The 18,753-nt window shown below is 40.5% G+C and overlaps 1 protein-coding gene across 1 annotated transcript; it reads left to right on the top strand.

Moving 5' to 3' along the window:
* The first annotated feature begins 738 nt into the window (after nt 1–738).
* On the top strand, nt 739–15,451 carry pax1a (paired box 1a). Its single transcript, XM_057860219.1, has 5 exons — nt 739–1,017; nt 1,353–1,982; nt 9,431–9,564; nt 9,689–9,902; nt 10,298–15,451. Exons 1-5 carry the CDS (start codon nt 1,014–1,016, stop codon nt 10,387–10,389), a joined length of 1,074 nt encoding a protein of 357 aa, XP_057716202.1. The 5' UTR covers nt 739–1,013; the 3' UTR covers nt 10,390–15,451.
* Nucleotides 15,452–18,753: the final 3,302 nt, after the last annotated feature.

Genomic DNA, 18,753 nt, shown 5'->3' with positions numbered 1-18,753 from the left:
GGTGAGGGGCAAAGGCACTGCACCTATACCTTTAGGACGACTGTTACGTTTTACAAGATATTTTGCGAGCGTATAAAGGATTGCCTTTCACAGAAAGGTCTGCTAACATGCTGTGATAATGCTCGTCTTGCTTGTGGAATTTGTGCTGATACCCTAAAGTCTGGAAAACTGGGAATTGTTCAGAGCTATCGATTACATGAGGCCACTGCAGACTTGATTTCCTGGCTCTTTCCTATTGTAAAAACCTTTAGAGTCGTCCTGCAAAGTCAGCAACTAATTCTCTGCAGAAGAAAGCAAAAATAAAATAATTGCTTTGTAATAAACATTCACACGATAGCGTGAAATAAGTATTTGCACATGCACACCCATGCACTTTATCATTATGTTACATTTGTTTATATGTTATTTGTTTACATTTTAACTGAATTCTAATTGCAAGTCACATAAAATATTGTCGTATTGAGAAGTAGGAGTTGCGTTGGAAACATCTGATATTTGATGTCAATTTAACATTTAAAATTTTAATACCTCCCCTCTTGCCATCATTTAACAATGTGCATGTATATGCTTAAAGATCTTACCAGGAGGCTGCATGTTGGATGAAACGTTTCCCCTTTCTGCCACTTCCCCTATGCAAAATACTCAAAGAGGCTGCACAGCTCCAACCGGATGAGGTTTGTATTGGCTGACAGCTTCGCACTGCTCCAGGCGACCAATGAAACCGAAGCACAACCTCTGCATAGAACAGCTTAGATTGACGTGGAGTGGACGCGTCAAATTAATTCCAGCAAAGTCCGGACTCCCCGGGATAACTTCAATTTGCTTTTATCGGATGAAGATCACTATTGGTGGTTGACTTGATTACACGCGTTCGAAACAAGACAGAAGAACATTCCAGCTGGAGGACATTTATGTGGACTATTTTTTTGTGACACTTGGTTGTGTGCATTCACTCTGCCGCCATCTGAACAGGGCTCGGGTATTTCCAAACATTACGGAGAGGAAAGGGGCAAATGGGTAAGGCTGCATGCTATGTGTTGTGCATTTTATGTCTTTTTTAGAAATGTGTCCACACGCTCATTTACGCCATTGTCAAAAGTCGCGTTTTCCCTTCCCTTATGAAGCGGCAACAACGCAGCAAATCTAGAACTCATCTATAACTTTATAAACATGCATGATCAGATGACAATTATCTTGTAATATTTTGTAAATATTCCACTGATGTCACTTTACTAAGAGAACTGGAGCTGCACGATTTAAAAAAAAAACGTGCGGCAAACAAACGACTCGCTGTTGTTATATTTTTTTTAAGCATATTTATGATTTTCAAATATATTTAATGTGTTGTGCAGAGCAAACCTATGGCGAGGTCAACCAACTGGGTGGCGTGTTCGTGAATGGAAGACCACTGCCCAACGCCATTCGGCTGAGAATAGTGGAGTTGGCCCAGCTCGGGATCAGACCCTGCGACATCAGCCGGCAGTTGCGCGTCTCGCACGGCTGCGTGAGCAAGATTCTGGCGCGGTACAACGAGACCGGCTCCATTTTACCTGGCGCAATCGGCGGGAGCAAACCTCGCGTCACGACACCCAACGTGGTGAAAAACATCAGGGAATACAAACAGAACGACCCCGGGATCTTTGCGTGGGAGATCCGAGACAGACTCTTGGCAGATGGAGTTTGCGATAAGTACAACGTGCCCTCGGTGAGCTCAATCAGCAGGATTTTACGCAACAAAATTGGGAATCTGTCCCAGCCCAACCAGTACGAAGGCGGCAAGCAAGCCTCCGCGCAGGCCAGTCTCTCTTACAACCATATTTATCCTTACCCTTATTCCAACACCATGTCACCCACTGCCACAAAAATGGGCTCCCCTGCTGGGGTGCCGGTGACGGCCGGGCATATGAGCATCTCCAGGGCTTGGCCCTCTGCACACACTGTCAGCAACATCCTCGGGATTCGAGCCTTCATGGACCCCGCAGGTAAGCACAACAACGCCACTTGCACTCACTGCTTTTCTTCTGCACAACCTGTTTGGTGGCACGACAGTGTGTCCATTAGGCCACTTTCAATGGGCCTTGTCACGCATGATGTGTGTGCAAACAGCTTCCTCACCATGCTAGATCCCCTCGTAATCCCACGATTGCTCATTATACACTTTTTCCCTTGACCTTTCAATTCATTCGTTGATCTTTTGCCTTTTAAATTGATATATTGACTTAGAAATATATCAAATCCTTTAACAAATAATTATTTCAATTAATTACATTTTGAGAATATTTGTAAGAGATTAATGGTTCTTTATTCGTAATAATACAATATCTAATTACTACCCATGATATATATATATATATATATATATATATATATATATATATATATATATATATATATATATATATATATATATATATATATATATATATATATATATATATATATATTGTTATGTCCTCTGGTCTTATGTTGACTACTTTTTGGGTTTAATTTCTTTCTAAGATTGTACATTGTTCATCCGTCCACAGGATGTCGCTATTCTAACTCAGAATCTTAAGTTTTTCTTTGGTATTGCTGTTTGCGCTCGGCTTCCCCTAGTGGCGACTTGCTGTAAGCAGCAGGCAGAAAGAACTTTTTATTTCAGTTGGAAAAGAGGCCTTGAGGTGTTAAGACGTTACACACCTCCTCTGCACCATACATCGTTGGGAACCCTTGACAAAACAAAATCTGTAAGTTTGTACGTTTTAACAATGGGTTAGATGTAATTTTGGTGTGTCTATTCTGTTATTTTGTTGTTATTTATGTATGTTTCAGTTTTACCACACACACACACACACGCGCACACGTTCACGCGAAGAAATAAATGAGAGGAAGGAGTTCGGGCCTCCAAGTTTCTTTGTCGGTTTAGCTCGCTGCCAAAGTCGAGTAGCCATACGCTCGGCTGAGGGCAGAAGAGTAAAAAGATTTTCAACACATCAAGCACCCAAGATGTCTCAGCAAGAAGTTTCACCACCTATCAGCCAAGTGGTCACCAGGTCGGAGGCCAGTCATTCTCATTCTTCACGCCGGTCCAGAACGAGTCAAGCTGCTGCACAAGCACGAGCAGACGCCGAAGCTGCCTACGCCAGAGCACGGTACGCCAAACGCCAAATCGACATGGAGGTCGAGAAGGCACGCATCGAGGCAACACTACACGCTCTGAAGACGGAAGGTGAAGCAGAAGCAGCGCTCGCCGCAGCTAAAGTTTGGGAGGCGACTTTCGAAGAAGAGGAGCGCGCCAAAGTCGACCTCAGCGAGCAAGGGGTATTTTCCAAGACACCCCCCTCCATCAGGCGTGCACAAGAGTATGTGCATGCTCACTTTGACGACCAGCGTGTGCAAGCAGATGGCACACAAACGCCAAACACTGAGCACCTGGTTAGGCACAATGACTCTCAACAACCAGAAAATAGCCCAAAATCAGCTGGTGCTTTTCCACATGTGCGTCACATCGACATCGCTGACGAAGAGCATCTCCAATCTCATCGTGCGAGAACGGACATCTCACACCAGCCTACACCTTCAGCAACCCCACAAAGTGAACTGTCCAATTTAGCAGCCTATCTAGCACGGCGTGATCTGCTGACATCGGGGTTCAAGGTTTTCGACAACCGGCCAGAGTCCTACCTGTCCTGGAAGTCCATGTTCTGCAACGCGACGGAAGGCCTCAATCTCAAGCCCAGCGAAGAGCTCGACCTTCTCACCAAGTGGCTCGGCGGGGAGTCTCTTCAACACGCTCAGAGGATCAGGGCGGTCCACGTGAGTAATCCACAGGCAGGTCTCCAACGTCTGTGGCAGCGGCTAGACAAGACTTATGGCTCTCCAGAGGTAATTGAATCCTCACTCTTCCAACGGTTGCAGACTTTTCCAAGAATCTCCAACAAAGACACTCACTTACTGCAGGAGCTTGCTGATCTTCTGTTAGAGCTATCGTATGCCAAAAGTGAAAGTTATTTGCCGGGTCTTAGCTTTCTCGACACACCAAGGGGCATAAACCCGATAGTTGAAAAACTCCCATATGGACTCCAGGAGTCATGGGTTACACAAGGTACCAAATACAAAAGGGAAAACGGTGCAGTCTATCCACCTTTTTCGTATTTTGTGCGGTTCGTAAATGACTACGCTGAAATGAGAACAGACCCTAGCTTTATGTTACAGTGTTCAAACGTAATAAATCCAAGGGTTGATAAGACATCAGTAAGACGAGACAAATACAGAGTTCCATTGGCGGTGAATAAAATAGAGATCAGTCCGGCTAAATTGACAGCACTCGATCCAGACAAACAATGTCCTATCCACCAAAAACCACATTCACTCGTCAAATGTAGGGGGTTTAGAATGAAAACACTAGACGAAAGAAAGAACATTCTCAAAGAGCACGCCATTTGTTTTAAATGTTGTGCGTCCACAAATCACAGGGCTCGAGACTGTAAAGCTATTATCCAATGCTCAGAATGTGATAGCGATGCTCATGTGTCTGCCATGCATGTCGGTCCACCTCCATGGACACCTCAAGACTTTAATCCCCCAACCCAGAGTCACGGCGGGGAGTCTGAGGGCCCAAATCCTGTGAACACAGCCAGTTGCACAGAAGTATGTGGGCAAGGCGTAAAAGGAAAATCATGCTCAAAGATCTGTTTAGTTAATGTATATCGCCGAACTTCTCCAGAAAAGAAAAAGAGGGTATATGCCATGTTGGATGATCAGAGCAATTCATCCTTAGCCAGATCTGCGTTCTTTGACATGTTTAATGTGCAAGGTACCATATTCCCATACACCATGAGAACATGTGCAGGTTTATCAGAGACACAAGGTCGTAAAGCTGATGGCTTTGTTGTAGAAGATGTAGATGGTAAGGTCTCCATGATGCTGCCTACAATAACAGAATGTGATCAGATTCCAGATAATAGAGACGAAATTCCCAGCCCTGAGGTAGCAGCAGCTCACCCTCATTTGCGATCAATCGCTTCACAGATTCCTCCTCTCGACCCATCGGCAGACATTCTTCTGCTCCTGGGAAGGGACATCATTCAGGCTCATAAAGTTCGTGGTCAGGTAAATGGGCCAAACAATGCACCTCATGCCCAGCGTCTCGATTTAGGATGGGTTGTCATAGGTGATGTCTGTCTCTCTGGAGCTCATAAACCCACATTGAACTCATTTAAGACGAACGTTCTAAACAGTGGACGTCCCACGTTCCTCAGTCCTTGCGAAAACACAATCGTTATCAAAGAGAAATACACCAAAAACGATCCACTAAACACACAAGCGGAACTAGGACAACATATTTTCCAACAAACAACAAATGACGACAAAGTTGCACTTTCGGCAGAAGATGCGTTGTTCCTAGACATTATGCACAACAACTTTGCTAAAGATGAGGCGAATAACTGGGTAGCTCCACTCCCATTCCGCTCACCTAGGCGGCGCCTACCTGACAACCGGCAGCAGGCCTACAATCGTTTAATGTCGCTCCGCAAAACGCTGAGAAGAAAACCTGAAATGAGAGCGCATTACGCTGAGTTTATGGAGAAAATATTCAGCAAGGGCCATGCCGAACCAGCGCCCGCATTGGCGCCAGATCAAGAGTGCTGGTATCTCCCTAGTTTTGGCGTTTACCACCCGCAAAAGCCAGAAAAAATTAGGGTAGTCTTTGATTCGAGTGCTCAACTTGACAATGTTTCTCTCAATGACGTGCTCCTCAAGGGACCAGATCTTAACAACACTCTCGTAGGAGTTCTGATGCGGTTTAGGTCCGACCCATACGCCGTTATGGCAGATGTGGAGCATATGTTTCACAACTTTATAGTACGAGAAGACCACCGTAACTACCTTCGTTTCTTGTGGTTCCAAAATCATGACCTTGATGGAAAAGTGCAAGAATTTAGGATGACTGTCCATGTGTTTGGTAATTGTCCTTCCCCATCAGTCGCCATCTTTGGACTGAAAAGAACAGCCATAGAAGGAGAAATGGAATTTGGCAGTGACGCAAAAGAATTCATTGAACGGCACTTCTATGTAGATGATGGGCTAAAGTCATTCTCTTCCATAGAGCAGGCCATTGATGTTCTTAGTAGGGCACAGAAGATGCTGGCTCAGTGTAACATACGCCTGCACAAAATCTCATCCAATTGTCCTCTCATAACAGGAGCCTTTCCAACCGAAGATCGTGCTGTAGGCATGCAAGGTCTTGACATTGGGCAGACTACCCCACCAATGCAGCGCAGTTTGGGCTTAGGATGGGAGCTGTTGACTGACCAATTCAAGTTCCAAGTAAGAGTAAATGAAAGGCCGTTCACAAAAAGGGGAGTTCTGTCAGTTATCAACAGTGTGTTCGACCCACTTGGTTTTGCTATTCCAGTAATCGTAGGGGGTAGAACCATACTCAGAGACATTTCCACAAATGTTTCAGAGTGGGACACTGAACTGCCAAAAGACAAATTAGAACAGTGGCAAAAGTGGAAAAGTTCCCTCGGACACCTACAACATCTTGAAATTCCCAGAATGTACACTTCAATACCGCTGTCTGCAGCCCAAAGAATAGAGATTGACGTTTTTTGTGATGCTTCCACAAAAGGCGTAGGTGCTGTAGCATACCTCAAACTCACAAATGAGGACGGACACAGCGAAGTGGGATTCCTCCTCGGCAAAGCACGTTTAGCTCCTAAACCAGACATCACCATACCCCGACTTGAACTCTGTGCAGCAGTCCTGGCCGTGGAAGTAGCAGAGTTGGTTCTAGAGGAGCTGGATGTCACAGTCGATCAGGTGAATCTTTACACAGACTCAAAGGTAGTGCTTGGGTACATCTCAAACACCAAGAGACGCTTTCACGTTTATGTGCACAACAGAGTCGAACGCATCAGGCGCTTTGCACAAACTCACCAGTGGCATTACGTGCCCACACACTTAAATCCGGCAGACCATGCCACACGAGCGTTGCCCGCTGAGCAGCTCTCCAGCTCCACCTGGCTCAGAGGCCCAGCTTTCCTCTCCAGGTTGGACCAAAGTCAAGTTCGAAGTCAAACCTTCGATCTCATAGACCCAGAGACTGACTGTGAGTTGCGTCCTGAGGTAACAACTTGCACTACCACCCTATCAAAAGGCCAGTTTAATAGTGCCAGATTTGAAAGGTTTTCAAGTTGGAAGGTGCTGCAAAAGGCTATTGCCAAACTCCAACATATAGCTCAATCATTCAAGAACAACTCTGAGGTTTCCTGTCGTGGCTGGCACAACTGCAACAAACATTTAACTGAAAAGTCACTGCAACTAGCCAAGACCACGATCATTCGCACCGTTCAAAGAGAGGTCTTCGCAGAAGATATTGGATGCATTGAAAAAGGCACAGCTTTAAAAAACTCAAGTCCACTCAGCAAACTGAATCCATTTGTTGACACGCAAGGGCTCCTTAAAGTTGGAGGCCGACTAAAGAAAGCACAGTTGTCTGCAGAAGAAACCAATCCCATACTAATCCCTGGAAAGCACCATCTTGCTCAGCTCATAATAAGACACTTTCACGAAAAATTATGTCACCAGGGAAGGCATTTCACGGAGGGAGCAGTCAGAGCAGGGGGCTTTTGGATTGTGGGAGGAAAAAGAGCAGTAAGCAGTGTGATTTTCAAGTGCATCACATGCCGCAAATTAAGGGGCAGGCAACCTGAACAGATAATGGCTGAACTTCCTGAGGACAGGCTGTCCACGGACCCTCCTTTCACAAATGTAGGCCTTGATGTGTTCGGTCCCTGGTCCGTTACAGTGAGAAAAACGCGTGGTGCTAATGCAGATGCTAAAAGATGGGCAGTCATATTCACCTGCATGAGTACACGTGCAATTCATATTGAAGTGATTGAGTCAATGGACACATCGTCATTCATTAATGCACTGCGTCGTTTCTTTGCCATCCGAGGTGGTGCCAAACTCTTGAGATCTGATTGTGGGACAAATTTTGTGAGTGCCTGCAAAGAGCTCCAAATAGACAAACTAGGCTGTCACAATGACAAAATAGGCACATTCTTGAAAGACAGTGCGTGCAAATGGCAGTTTAATCCTCCACATGCATCCCATATGGCTGGTTCCTGGGAACGCATGATCGGCGTCACCCGAAAAATCCTCAATGCAATGCTCCTTGAACATCCATATGGGAAGCTCACACATGAAGTACTCGTGACATTGTTAGCTGAAGTCACCGCAATTGTAAATGCACGCCCGCTAACGGCTGTTTCTACAGATCCCGAAAACCCAGTCATTCTTACTCCTGCGATGCTACTCACGCAAAAGGTTGGCACACCACCGATTCCACCAGGGCAGTTTCAGACCAGTGACCTATTCAAAGCCCAATGGAAGCGCGTGCAGTACTTAGCTAATGTTTTCTGGAGTCGTTGGCAGAAAGAATACATCGCAGGCCTGCAGGTTCGTCACAAGTGGAAAACAAAAAGCCAAACCTTCAAATGGGCAACGTTGTTTTAATGAGGGAGTCTCTAGAACATAGGAATAATTGGCCACTCGGACTGATCACAAAATCTTTCCCAAGTGAGGACGGTAATGTCAGAAAAGTTGAGGTTAAGATTTGCCGAAACGGCGAGAATAGGTTTTACATTCGCCCAATTCGTGAAGTTGTGCTTTTGCTGTCTAAGGGTAGCATGTAAAACGAGTTGTTGTTGTGTATCGTTCATTAGTTAAGAGCTGACATCTTGCAGATGTCAGGCGGGGAGTGTTATGTCCTCTGGTCTTATGTTGACTACTTTTTGGGTTTAATTTCTTTCTAAGATTGTACATTGTTCATCCGTCCACAGGATGTCGCTATTCTAACTCAGAATCTTAAGTTTTTCTTTGGTATTGCTGTTTGCGCTCGGCTTCCCCTAGTGGCGACTTGCTGTAAGCAGCAGGCAGAAAGAACTTTTTATTTCAGTTGGAAAAGAGGCCTTGAGGTGTTAAGACGTTACACACCTCCTCTGCACCATACATCGTTGGGAACCCTTGACAAAACAAAATCTGTAAGTTTGTACGTTTTAACAATGGGTTAGATGTAATTTTGGTGTGTCTATTCTGTTATTTTGTTGTTATTTATGTATGTTTCAGTTTTACCACACACACACACACACGCGCACACGTTCACGCGAAGAAATAAATGAGAGGAAGGAGTTCGGGCCTCCAAGTTTCTTTGTCGGTTTAGCTCGCTGCCAAAGTCGAGTAGCCATACGCTCGGCTGAGGGCAGAAGATATATATATATGTGTGGTTGTTCCCTGACTAAACATGCGTCATATGACTAATCTGACAAAATCATGCGTCATTAGGATATACATTTATGATGTGATTACAGCGATAAAATGATAATGAATGAAAGATTGTCCACTGCTACCGATTTAAAACCTTTACGATTTTTTCTTTAATCAGCTATTGCCGGGACGGATGGATATCCGACCAAAATGGAAGAATGGAGCAGCGTCAATCGAGCAGCTTTCCCTGCAGCTCACTCAGTCAACGGCATCGACAAATCATCCATTGATGCTGACATAAAATACGCACAGGTAATAGTTTAGATTTTTATGAGCTACATTATCACAAATAGTTTATCGTAATATTCAATTTATGATGCTTTTTGAACAGAATGACAGTTTATTAATTGCTTGCCGTTGTGTGCATGGTCTGCAGCCGTCCTCCACGCTGTCCAGCTACGTCTCGGCGTGTGCATACTCTCCAACAAACCAGTATGGGGTGTACAGCGGTCCAGCGGGCGGGTACGTGGCCCCGGGTCACCACCACTGGCAGCCACAGAGCCCGGCCCTGTCTCACCCGGGTAGCGCAATGAGCATGCACGCGGGCGAGATCCACTCTCCGATGGCCTTCAAGCACCACACCCGAGAAGGTACGAGTGCATAAATGGAGAATGAACATATACTAAGTAATGCTTAGTATAGCTGCACTATTTTCCCCCCATGCAGAATTAAAACACTCATCCGTTTCTACAGCCACAGTTTTAGGCCCAACAAATTGCGCATTTCCAAAAACAATAAATCTCAGCAGAGCATTATATGCATTTAACGTTGCTTGTAATTTGCATTCTTGTAGATAAATTGCAAATTAAAATTGTTCTCATCGATAAAATTCCTTTATTGTACGTATTTAAATACAAAGCCGTCTTGAAACATTACTTATTTAATAATACTCAATCCATGAAACATAGACATGTTTTTTTTTTTTTTAAATTATTTATTTATTTATTTATTTTTATTTTTATGCATGTATTTATATATATTCCAGGAGAAAGGAAACCTCCCAGTCCGTTGAGCAAGCAGCAGCATGAAGACTTGAACAGTGTGCATGGACTCAGTCTCCCTACCTCATCATCATAACCGGGACTTTTACCAGCTTCGTATTTCAGATTTAACTGAACTCCTTTCAACTCCAGTAAGTCTGAACCCTGTCAAAGACGGGCCTCTCTTCATGCTGTGGTGGTGCAGTCAAGCCTAAACCGGCTTTATGGCCTTATGAATGTAAGCTTGCATGGATGCAGCGGTGCTCCGCAAAATATAAATATTTTGTCATTAAACAAACAAGAAAAGAGTTCTGCATGTCTATTTTTCATTGCTTAAAAAGATGACACATATGTCTTAATTTGTGCCCTCAACTTCATTGTGCAGTCATGAAAAAAAATATAATAAACAGGTCAAAATGTTGAATATTTTCTAAAGTTTTAATCACATTTTTATAATTTCATTTAATACTAAAAAGTACTTTTTAAAAAGAAAATAAATAATTGTTTTTGTGTATGCACATCGGAAATTAAACATGGAGATATAGTACCGAACAATTTCAAGGAATTGATAATCTGATCATTTCTTCTCTGGCAGCAGCTATGATCTGTTTTCCTTGGAATGTTTTCCGGCAGGCCTTGGACCTGAAAATTTTACCAAGGTCTAATTGGCGAGTTTCCTGTACTTATATTATTTGTTGGTCATTATTAGGGTACTTAGCTGGGGGAGCACTCAGGTGTAACCATGCACCCTACCTTTTTTGAAAGTTGTACATAGCCTGGGCGCCTCCACTGATGTTATCTGACTAATGAGCGCTGCCATGATTGGAATCGAAAGGGTGATGGCGCAAGTGGGTTGATGGTGTGCAGCTACGTACAGCATAACAAGTCTGCTTATATAAAGCGTCGAAGTTGTACAAATATAAATTAAGAATATTTTTCTCCTCCACAAATGCGGCTCTACTCCTCTTCCTGCTGTGTTGACTTTGCGGTCTTCTCTGAGTTTTTTAATAGACTTCCTTACCATTTATGAGAGCTTGATGTCTGATGTCACAGCTAAATTATGTTTGTTTCTAGCCAGTGTTATTTGGAGTGAGTAAAGCCTTTTCAGTGCATTTGTTTTCAAAATGGTAGACAGTAGTTGATGGGAGGTCGTTAACATATTTTTCCAGAACAGTGCGAAAGGGGAGATGAGCTCATCTGCTGAATTGCTACGAATACACATGTATTACTTGCTTGAGAAGCCAGTATTTTTGACATTGAGGTGACGCTACTTTCTGAAATGCGGTGTTGGCGTTCTCTTCTGCAAACATACATGGGTGTTTTGGAATTAAAGCAGGACTTTAACAAAGAATGTCAATTGATCATCAGTTGTCAACCTTCTTGTGTAATAAACCAGGGTATTACATAACCATGTTAGAAGTAATACAAAATAATTTTTGAACCAGTGAAGCGCCTGCCGTATAATCTTTTAAAACAAAATTGCAAACCTGATTCAAGTTTATTGGGTTTATTGGTATATTGGGCAAATGATAAATATTTCACGATTTATTTTCAATACATACAATATGTCAGTTAATAGGGCTGCCTCTCAGAGGTCCTGGATTAGTATTATGACTCCTCCAAGGTAGAGTTTCCATGTTCTCCCTTTACTTGTTTGGGTTTTGCAAGCAGGTTTGCATCTTCCAGAAATTATACATGTTATATGTTAAGCAAAATTCTCTTGTATCAGTGTAGTGAGTGTCAATGATAATTTGTCTATTTATGCCCTGAAACTGATAGGCAATCCATCCTTCTTTGTTCTAAAATTAACTGGAATTGATAGCAACTCACCTTCACTCTTAATAAGTACAAGAGCAGTAAAAAAAAAAAAAAAAAAAAAATGCATTTATTACATGCCTTATTTCCTTAAATGAAAAAAATAAAATAAAAAACAAAACAAAACAAAAAAATAAATAAATAAAATAAATAACACATACCAACATGGGAAAAAAATTGTGGTACATGTTTGAAATTAAAGAAAAATCACATTGAAAAATCCCAGAATACTCACCAAATCTTGTTTGTCGTTCTATAACAAAATGCCCCCATCAAAATAAGATGTATTTCTTCTAATTGTAACCCTCCTACACACATAGACATACTCACCCCCACGCGTGCACACACCCACACAAGATATGCCACATGAAGTAAGTGAGTTTTGCTCATTCCAAATTGATTTTCAACCCATCAATATTGATATAAAATGGAATAGAAAGCTGTATATAATAATATCAATATAATATTTAATGATAGGTGACTTTGACCTGAGTGTGTGTGTGTTTGCGTTTGTGCGTTGGAGTTTAGTGATATAAAAAGAAATACTGCTTTAAATACAGTCAGTAAAGGTGGGCATATATAAAATACATTGAAAAATAATATCAGAAATAGAGCACAATATTTGAAGTTCATACAAAATGTAAAATCCAGACATTATAATCGGGTGCCATACAATGTGAGGTGTGAAATATTAAGATCTGTTATTTAATCATATTTTCCACCTCTTAGTATTTGTATGAATAGTTCTGGTCAGGCCATTCAAGGAAATGCCCCACTGTTCCAATTTTATGGCACGATGTAGGATTTGAGGTCCTCTCTATGCTGTGTTTTGTTGCCCCCGATTCCTTTCCTCCCCTTTTTGCAGCAACGCCCCAAGAGACTCACTATGTCCAAACATTAGCACGGCCGATGAGCATGCACATGCTCCCTGACTGAAGTCGTTCATGTTTTCCCGGATACCACTTGGGGTTCAGAAAACACTCCTTCATGGTGGTGGGGTTACTTCCTGTGGGACCTACCATCATCAATCAGGAGCGCTTGTGATACCCCCCACTGTGTTCTTGTGCTGGATGGGCAGCAGGTGGGCTGTTTGGATGGATGTTTCCTAGTCATTCAGAGCATAGGAACATGTGCCTCGGTAATGTCTTGTACATCATTGCAGAAATAATGTAACTGCAAGGCTAGGTTGGCTATAGTACACCTGCAAAATATGATGCATGGAAATCAAACTTAAGTCCCACCACGACGTTACATTGAAGCTAAATACGGGCGCTACAGATATTACCCAAATTTAAAATTGTGTTTACTTATGTGAACGTTGAGATTTCTAAAATATTTTGTGTCATGAATACCCACTTTAAAATAAATTGAAAAATAGTGAACAAATCCTCTTTACTGGTTTCAAAGTCTGTTTTCTATACTTTTGTTATTCATATCTTAACTGGAGGTTATTATCAAGGGTGCAAGTTTGGTCTCAATATTAGTAGGAACAATATAACAGCATCACCCTGCATGTACACTTTTTGCTGGGGACGGGACCAAATGGATTGGGTGAGCAGCGGTCAGGGCTAGATTTCTCACCAATATGAAGCTAATTAATTGATAGGCTAAATGATGAATGCAAAATAAATCTGTATTGACTTATCCTAACTTTCACGCTGCAAATTTCCGGTATGACGTCTTAATGTGATATTTTTTCTTAAATCTAGTCAAATAACTTTTATCAACTTGTTTTGGTTTTAAAGGGTAGTTAACAGATTTGTGCGTCAGATTCTTCCACTTACTTTTAGTAAGTATTACCATTTGTTCTTACAAACTTTTTGCCTAAATTAAGTCTGTTAAGCTTATTTTCAGCTAGCTGTTTTTCTTATTTCTAGTAATCTGAGTAAAATTTACCGTACTTGAAGCACTGGCAGACCATTTCACTTATTTCTAGTAGATTTTCACTGAAAACAAGGGAATTTACGTTTATTTATCAGTCCTTTTATTTATTTATTAATTAATTAACTTTTATTTTATTTTTATTTTCAAAAACTACTAAAACTACTAAACAAGCATTTTTTTAAAACTTCCAGAATGAATGTCTGGATTTTATTAGCAACTTTAAATTGCATTATTTGAACACAAATTATATTAACATAGACAAGAAATACAGACTTGTTAATCATCTCTTAAGTATCCAGGAATGCAAAAAAAATAAACATTTGTCTTAATACCACTCAAAATAGTCTGTCTAAATAAATTAAATACAACATAAAAATGTCTTAGTCAGTGAATAACAAAAATAGATCAAAATGGAGCCTTCCTTCCAGAAAAACACCCCTGTTTTTGTCCACAAGCACAGCCAAACCCAACAAAAAATGAAAGCTCCTTTGGGCTGCTTTAAGAGCATATAAGTAAAATAAAAATGAAAACTGGGGAGAAGGAGGTAAACTTTGGTTCACTGCATTCTCACAGTTTAATTAATGTTAACATAGTAGAAAACACATACAGGAGGACACCTCTCCTTAAGCAGCTTCCTACTCAGGTTAGCAAGTTCACACAGTTTAATTTAATGGTAATGCTAACTCTGATGCAGGTCGGACTTTCAGTAGCAAAATTAGTGGTGCGTTTCCCACCTTTATAACAATGACTTTTTACATTACTTGCAGTGGCCGCTGGTTGAAACAAAACTTCTCATATCCCTCCTTTTTGAAGCGGGCGAAGGAGGCGGCATGTCGACATGTAACGTCCTTCTGTTCTGTGAGCGTGTAAGCATGTGCGCGTGTGTGGGTGGGTGGGGGGCTCCAATCATCAGCTAATCAAAACGTGCGTTTGAGTAAAAAACATGGACTGGCACATTAAGCAAGTGAAAAAGGGGTAACTATAAGTCTGAACATAATGAAGATAATTCACTTTATAATGGTAGGGTCAGTTCTATCGTTACAACATATGGGAAGACAATCTAAATGACCTATATAACTGAACACATTATATAATGCAAATAATGTTGCTTAAATGTTGGTGGGGACAATTTGAGCATCGTGAAAGTTGGTAATGTTTTGTCCCTACAGTCCTTATGCAAACCTACGCCCTTGGTGATTATATATTTAAGTGAGTTTGTGATAATAATCCTTCAACGGAATGTGTATGAGAAAAATGGAATGTAAAAATGAATCTGAAACCTTTGTCTCCCCCTTGCAGATAGTAAAAATAAGTTTCAAGCTTTATTCACTTAAAAATAACAAGTACAAATTGATTATATAATAATATTGTGGATTTAAGGTGCATTAGGATGGATGTAATTTAGATGAGTGTTTCTTAAACCCTTTACTCTAAGAATGGCCCATAAAAATAATTGTCTTTATACAATGTACTGTATTTTGTTCAGTACAAACCTGTTTACCTGGTTGTATCGTTTGATAGTTGTGTTATCAATGGAAAGAGGACATCCTTTTCCTGGTATAAAAACAAATTCTTTAGTGAAAAACATAATTTAAGTCATATTATTATGATAAAACAAAAACCCCAAGGTTTACAGAATTAAATCAAAAATATTTCAAGAAAAAAAAAACTAGCATGAATACGGAATACTAAAAAAAAAAACATGTACCAAAATGAAATGATGAAACAAGATGAAACAATAATATAGTAAGATGAAACAATAATATAGTAAATTTATAACATAAAAAGTATTGTCATTTGAGTTAAATTAATTAATTGTGTTTACAGAAATAAAGCCTGGATTTTAAGCAAAAGTTGAATTATTTGGGGAGACTATACTTGCAGTAGCTAATGACTCAATTAAAATGTTTTGCATATAAAATGCAAATTAAACTGATTCTTTTGGATACGACCATCGAAACTCGAGAAACCATTGTATAGATAGATTTTGAATACAAAATAAATCCAAAGTCTAACTAGGATCTCAAAACATTCAGTGATGTATTCGACATTAGAGTTGCCATCTGTTTTATGACCAAAAATGATGGGCGTCTGTAATTGAATAGGATTTTAAAACTGACTGCTCACAAATTCTCCACATGGTCATTAAAAGATGACAGGGGTTCTCCAAAAAGCAAGAGTGGACCTTGCAATCAAACTCAAATGAGCCATCACATGTACATTTCAGTTTATGTCGGTCAAACTTTCCAGGGTAAAACTCAGTGCATTTGAACTGATGTTGACCTGGGTTCTGCTCTTGGCTCAAGCTTCTATTTGGACCATTCTGAGTCAACCAGAGGTTATCCCAGGACAGCGACGTCAGGTGAGAAGCACATCTTGGAAAAAGAAAAACCTTGGGCCAGTGTCACATCGTGTTACAAAGATGATGAATGTCAGCACTTCTCTCTCATGTCTAAAATTTCAAATAAATAGATTTGCCATGGAAACCGTGCATGCAAACCTGTTTAAACAGAGGAACACACTGTATGCTTCTATTAAGCAGAGTGTAATATTTGTCTATTTCATATCCTCAAGCCGTAAACTGTGACGATTACGGGGAGTTCAAGGAAAATAGTAAATCAATACGTGCCAGAGCAGTGTAGCAGCAAATAAATTAACACATTACTTTGACCTTCATCCATAACGCTTTATACACAATCATTAATAATGTGGGGTGACTTTAGAAGTGGTTCACTATTCATCCTTTTGTATCAATCAATGGATATGTCTGCCATGCAAAAATTCATCTGCTGTTTGCTTTTTTTTTTTTTCTTCGCCCCACTCAGAATTGACTATCCCCAACATTTCCAAACAGGCATTGCAGCTCTGGAGTCTGTAAGATGATAAATGTGTCTTCTCCATGTTCCTACTTGCACTGCCAGCTCACCACATCAACCGGATGCTTGAAAGGCCCGAAACGGGCCGAGACGCAACATGAAGACATTTGATTTTCTAAATGGAAACCTCTTATTTCACATTTGATCTTGAGAGGTTCCGGCACTGTTTTTGGTCTTTGGTGGATACAGTAAAATGGCCATAAAGAGAACAAGCTTATTATGCAATATATATTATTGCGAAAACAATATGTATGTAAATATTGAAGACAATCAAGCACAAGACCTTGGTTAGAACATTTTAGAACAGACAGGATGATCCTGTGGTGTCAAACTGATTGTCCAAGGGCCAGATCTGGCCTGCCACGTCATTTTGTGTGTTCTGCAAAACAAAATTAGTGATTTGACTTCATGTTTTTTTCTTTTCAAAAATAAAATGTTTATAAAATGTCAGCAGTCCTAAAATGGATTAATATTTACAGATTTAAAAAGAAAATCTAATGAAATAGATTTGATGAATAAATATAGTATTTAATATTCATATTTATAATATTTTACCCTTTTTTTTTTTTTTTTTTTTTTAAAGAGACTATTTACATGTTTTTCCCTTTTTTGGTTTATTAAAAAAATAACATAATGATAAAAATGAATTTAAAAAAAGATTGAGCGTTCCGCACCTTATTTTTTATTTATTTATTTATTTATTATGAAATACAAATAGAATTTGAAAAAACTTAGAGGCAGAAAGGAAGAGATTTTGACAATTTTGAGGTAAACAATGTCTCTCAACAGTTTATTGATTATCTTAATAGATGATGATTCATTTGCTAATCGATTAATCAATTAACTGTTGAAGTCCTAGTTTACCTAGTTTTCCGAAGGAAAAATATAACTACAATTTGGCCCATGACAAAAATGAGTTTGACACCCCTGCTGAAGAGTAACATTATTGTTGTGACATATTTCTACCATAAGGATAATCTGTAAAGTTTTCTCATTCATATACTGCCTCACCTTATGTGGGATGCTATGCGGCTCTGCCTTCAACAGTTTACTTCAAGTCTCTGGCTCAAATTCTTATTCGGAGATAATAATACGATTACACCTCTCAAAAGTATGCCAGGGTTAAACCAACTCTACGTAAGTCTTTAGGAGGTAAAGTCCTCTATGAAACACAGTTGGATCCTGTCAATAATTAAATATATGTTCCTTCCAGAGGAAGGTTGGGTGAAATTTGGTGCACGTATTCTCAAGTATAGTACTTATAGTACAATTTATAATTAAAGGTGAATTAAATATTTAAAATAAAATCACATACCTCTCCCAATATGTGGCATGAAAATGACAATGTGTAAAGTGCCTGATATTCTTCTATAAGTGGTTGACGGTGGTAGGCATGGGCGTCGCCAGACGTATTTAACTGGGGCACACTGGTAAAAATAAGATAAAACACTTTGGACCTTTAAAGCAACACTTGGTAAGTTTTCAGTTTTGGTTGATTTTAGTGACGCTGGTGGACAAAAGTGGTAGTTATTTGCCTAAATGAAGACTGTGTTTCCCATGAGGACTAGCGTTGCGTTTCCCACGAGGACCAGTACACACCTGCACAGAGTTGTAAAATCATCAATCAATCTCCCTGTCACCTGCAGATGGCATTTCTGTTTCCAGCGGCTTGGTGAAGGATGAATAGTAATGAATGAATAAATGAATCCAGTTGTAGCTGAACAATAGCATATGACAGTTATCAACCATGTGTGGCTTAGTGTGGCTAACCCCACCACCCCACCCGAGCTAATCAGTGCTGAAGAGTTTGGTTGAGGGAGGTGGGAGGCGTCACGCCAGCGAGTAAAAGCCGGGCCGATGTTTATTCTGTATATCCTGGTAGCCTT

Source organism: Corythoichthys intestinalis, chromosome 15, assembly GCF_030265065.1.
Source record: "Corythoichthys intestinalis isolate RoL2023-P3 chromosome 15, ASM3026506v1, whole genome shotgun sequence".
Taxonomy (NCBI): Eukaryota; Metazoa; Chordata; class Actinopteri; order Syngnathiformes; family Syngnathidae; genus Corythoichthys; species Corythoichthys intestinalis.
Note: the sequence above shows the minus strand (reverse complement) of the source record. Positions and strands in the feature narration are given on the sequence as shown.

Bases quoted from the DNA above. Each gene is read 5' to 3' on its own strand.
- pax1a (XM_057860219.1), top strand. The intron at 1,983-9,430 runs GTAAGCACAACA...TTCTTTAATCAG, and splicing joins AGCCTTCATGGACCCCGCAG to CTATTGCCGGGACGGATGGA. The intron at 9,903-10,297 runs GTACGAGTGCAT...TATATATTCCAG, and splicing joins CAAGCACCACACCCGAGAAG to GAGAAAGGAAACCTCCCAGT.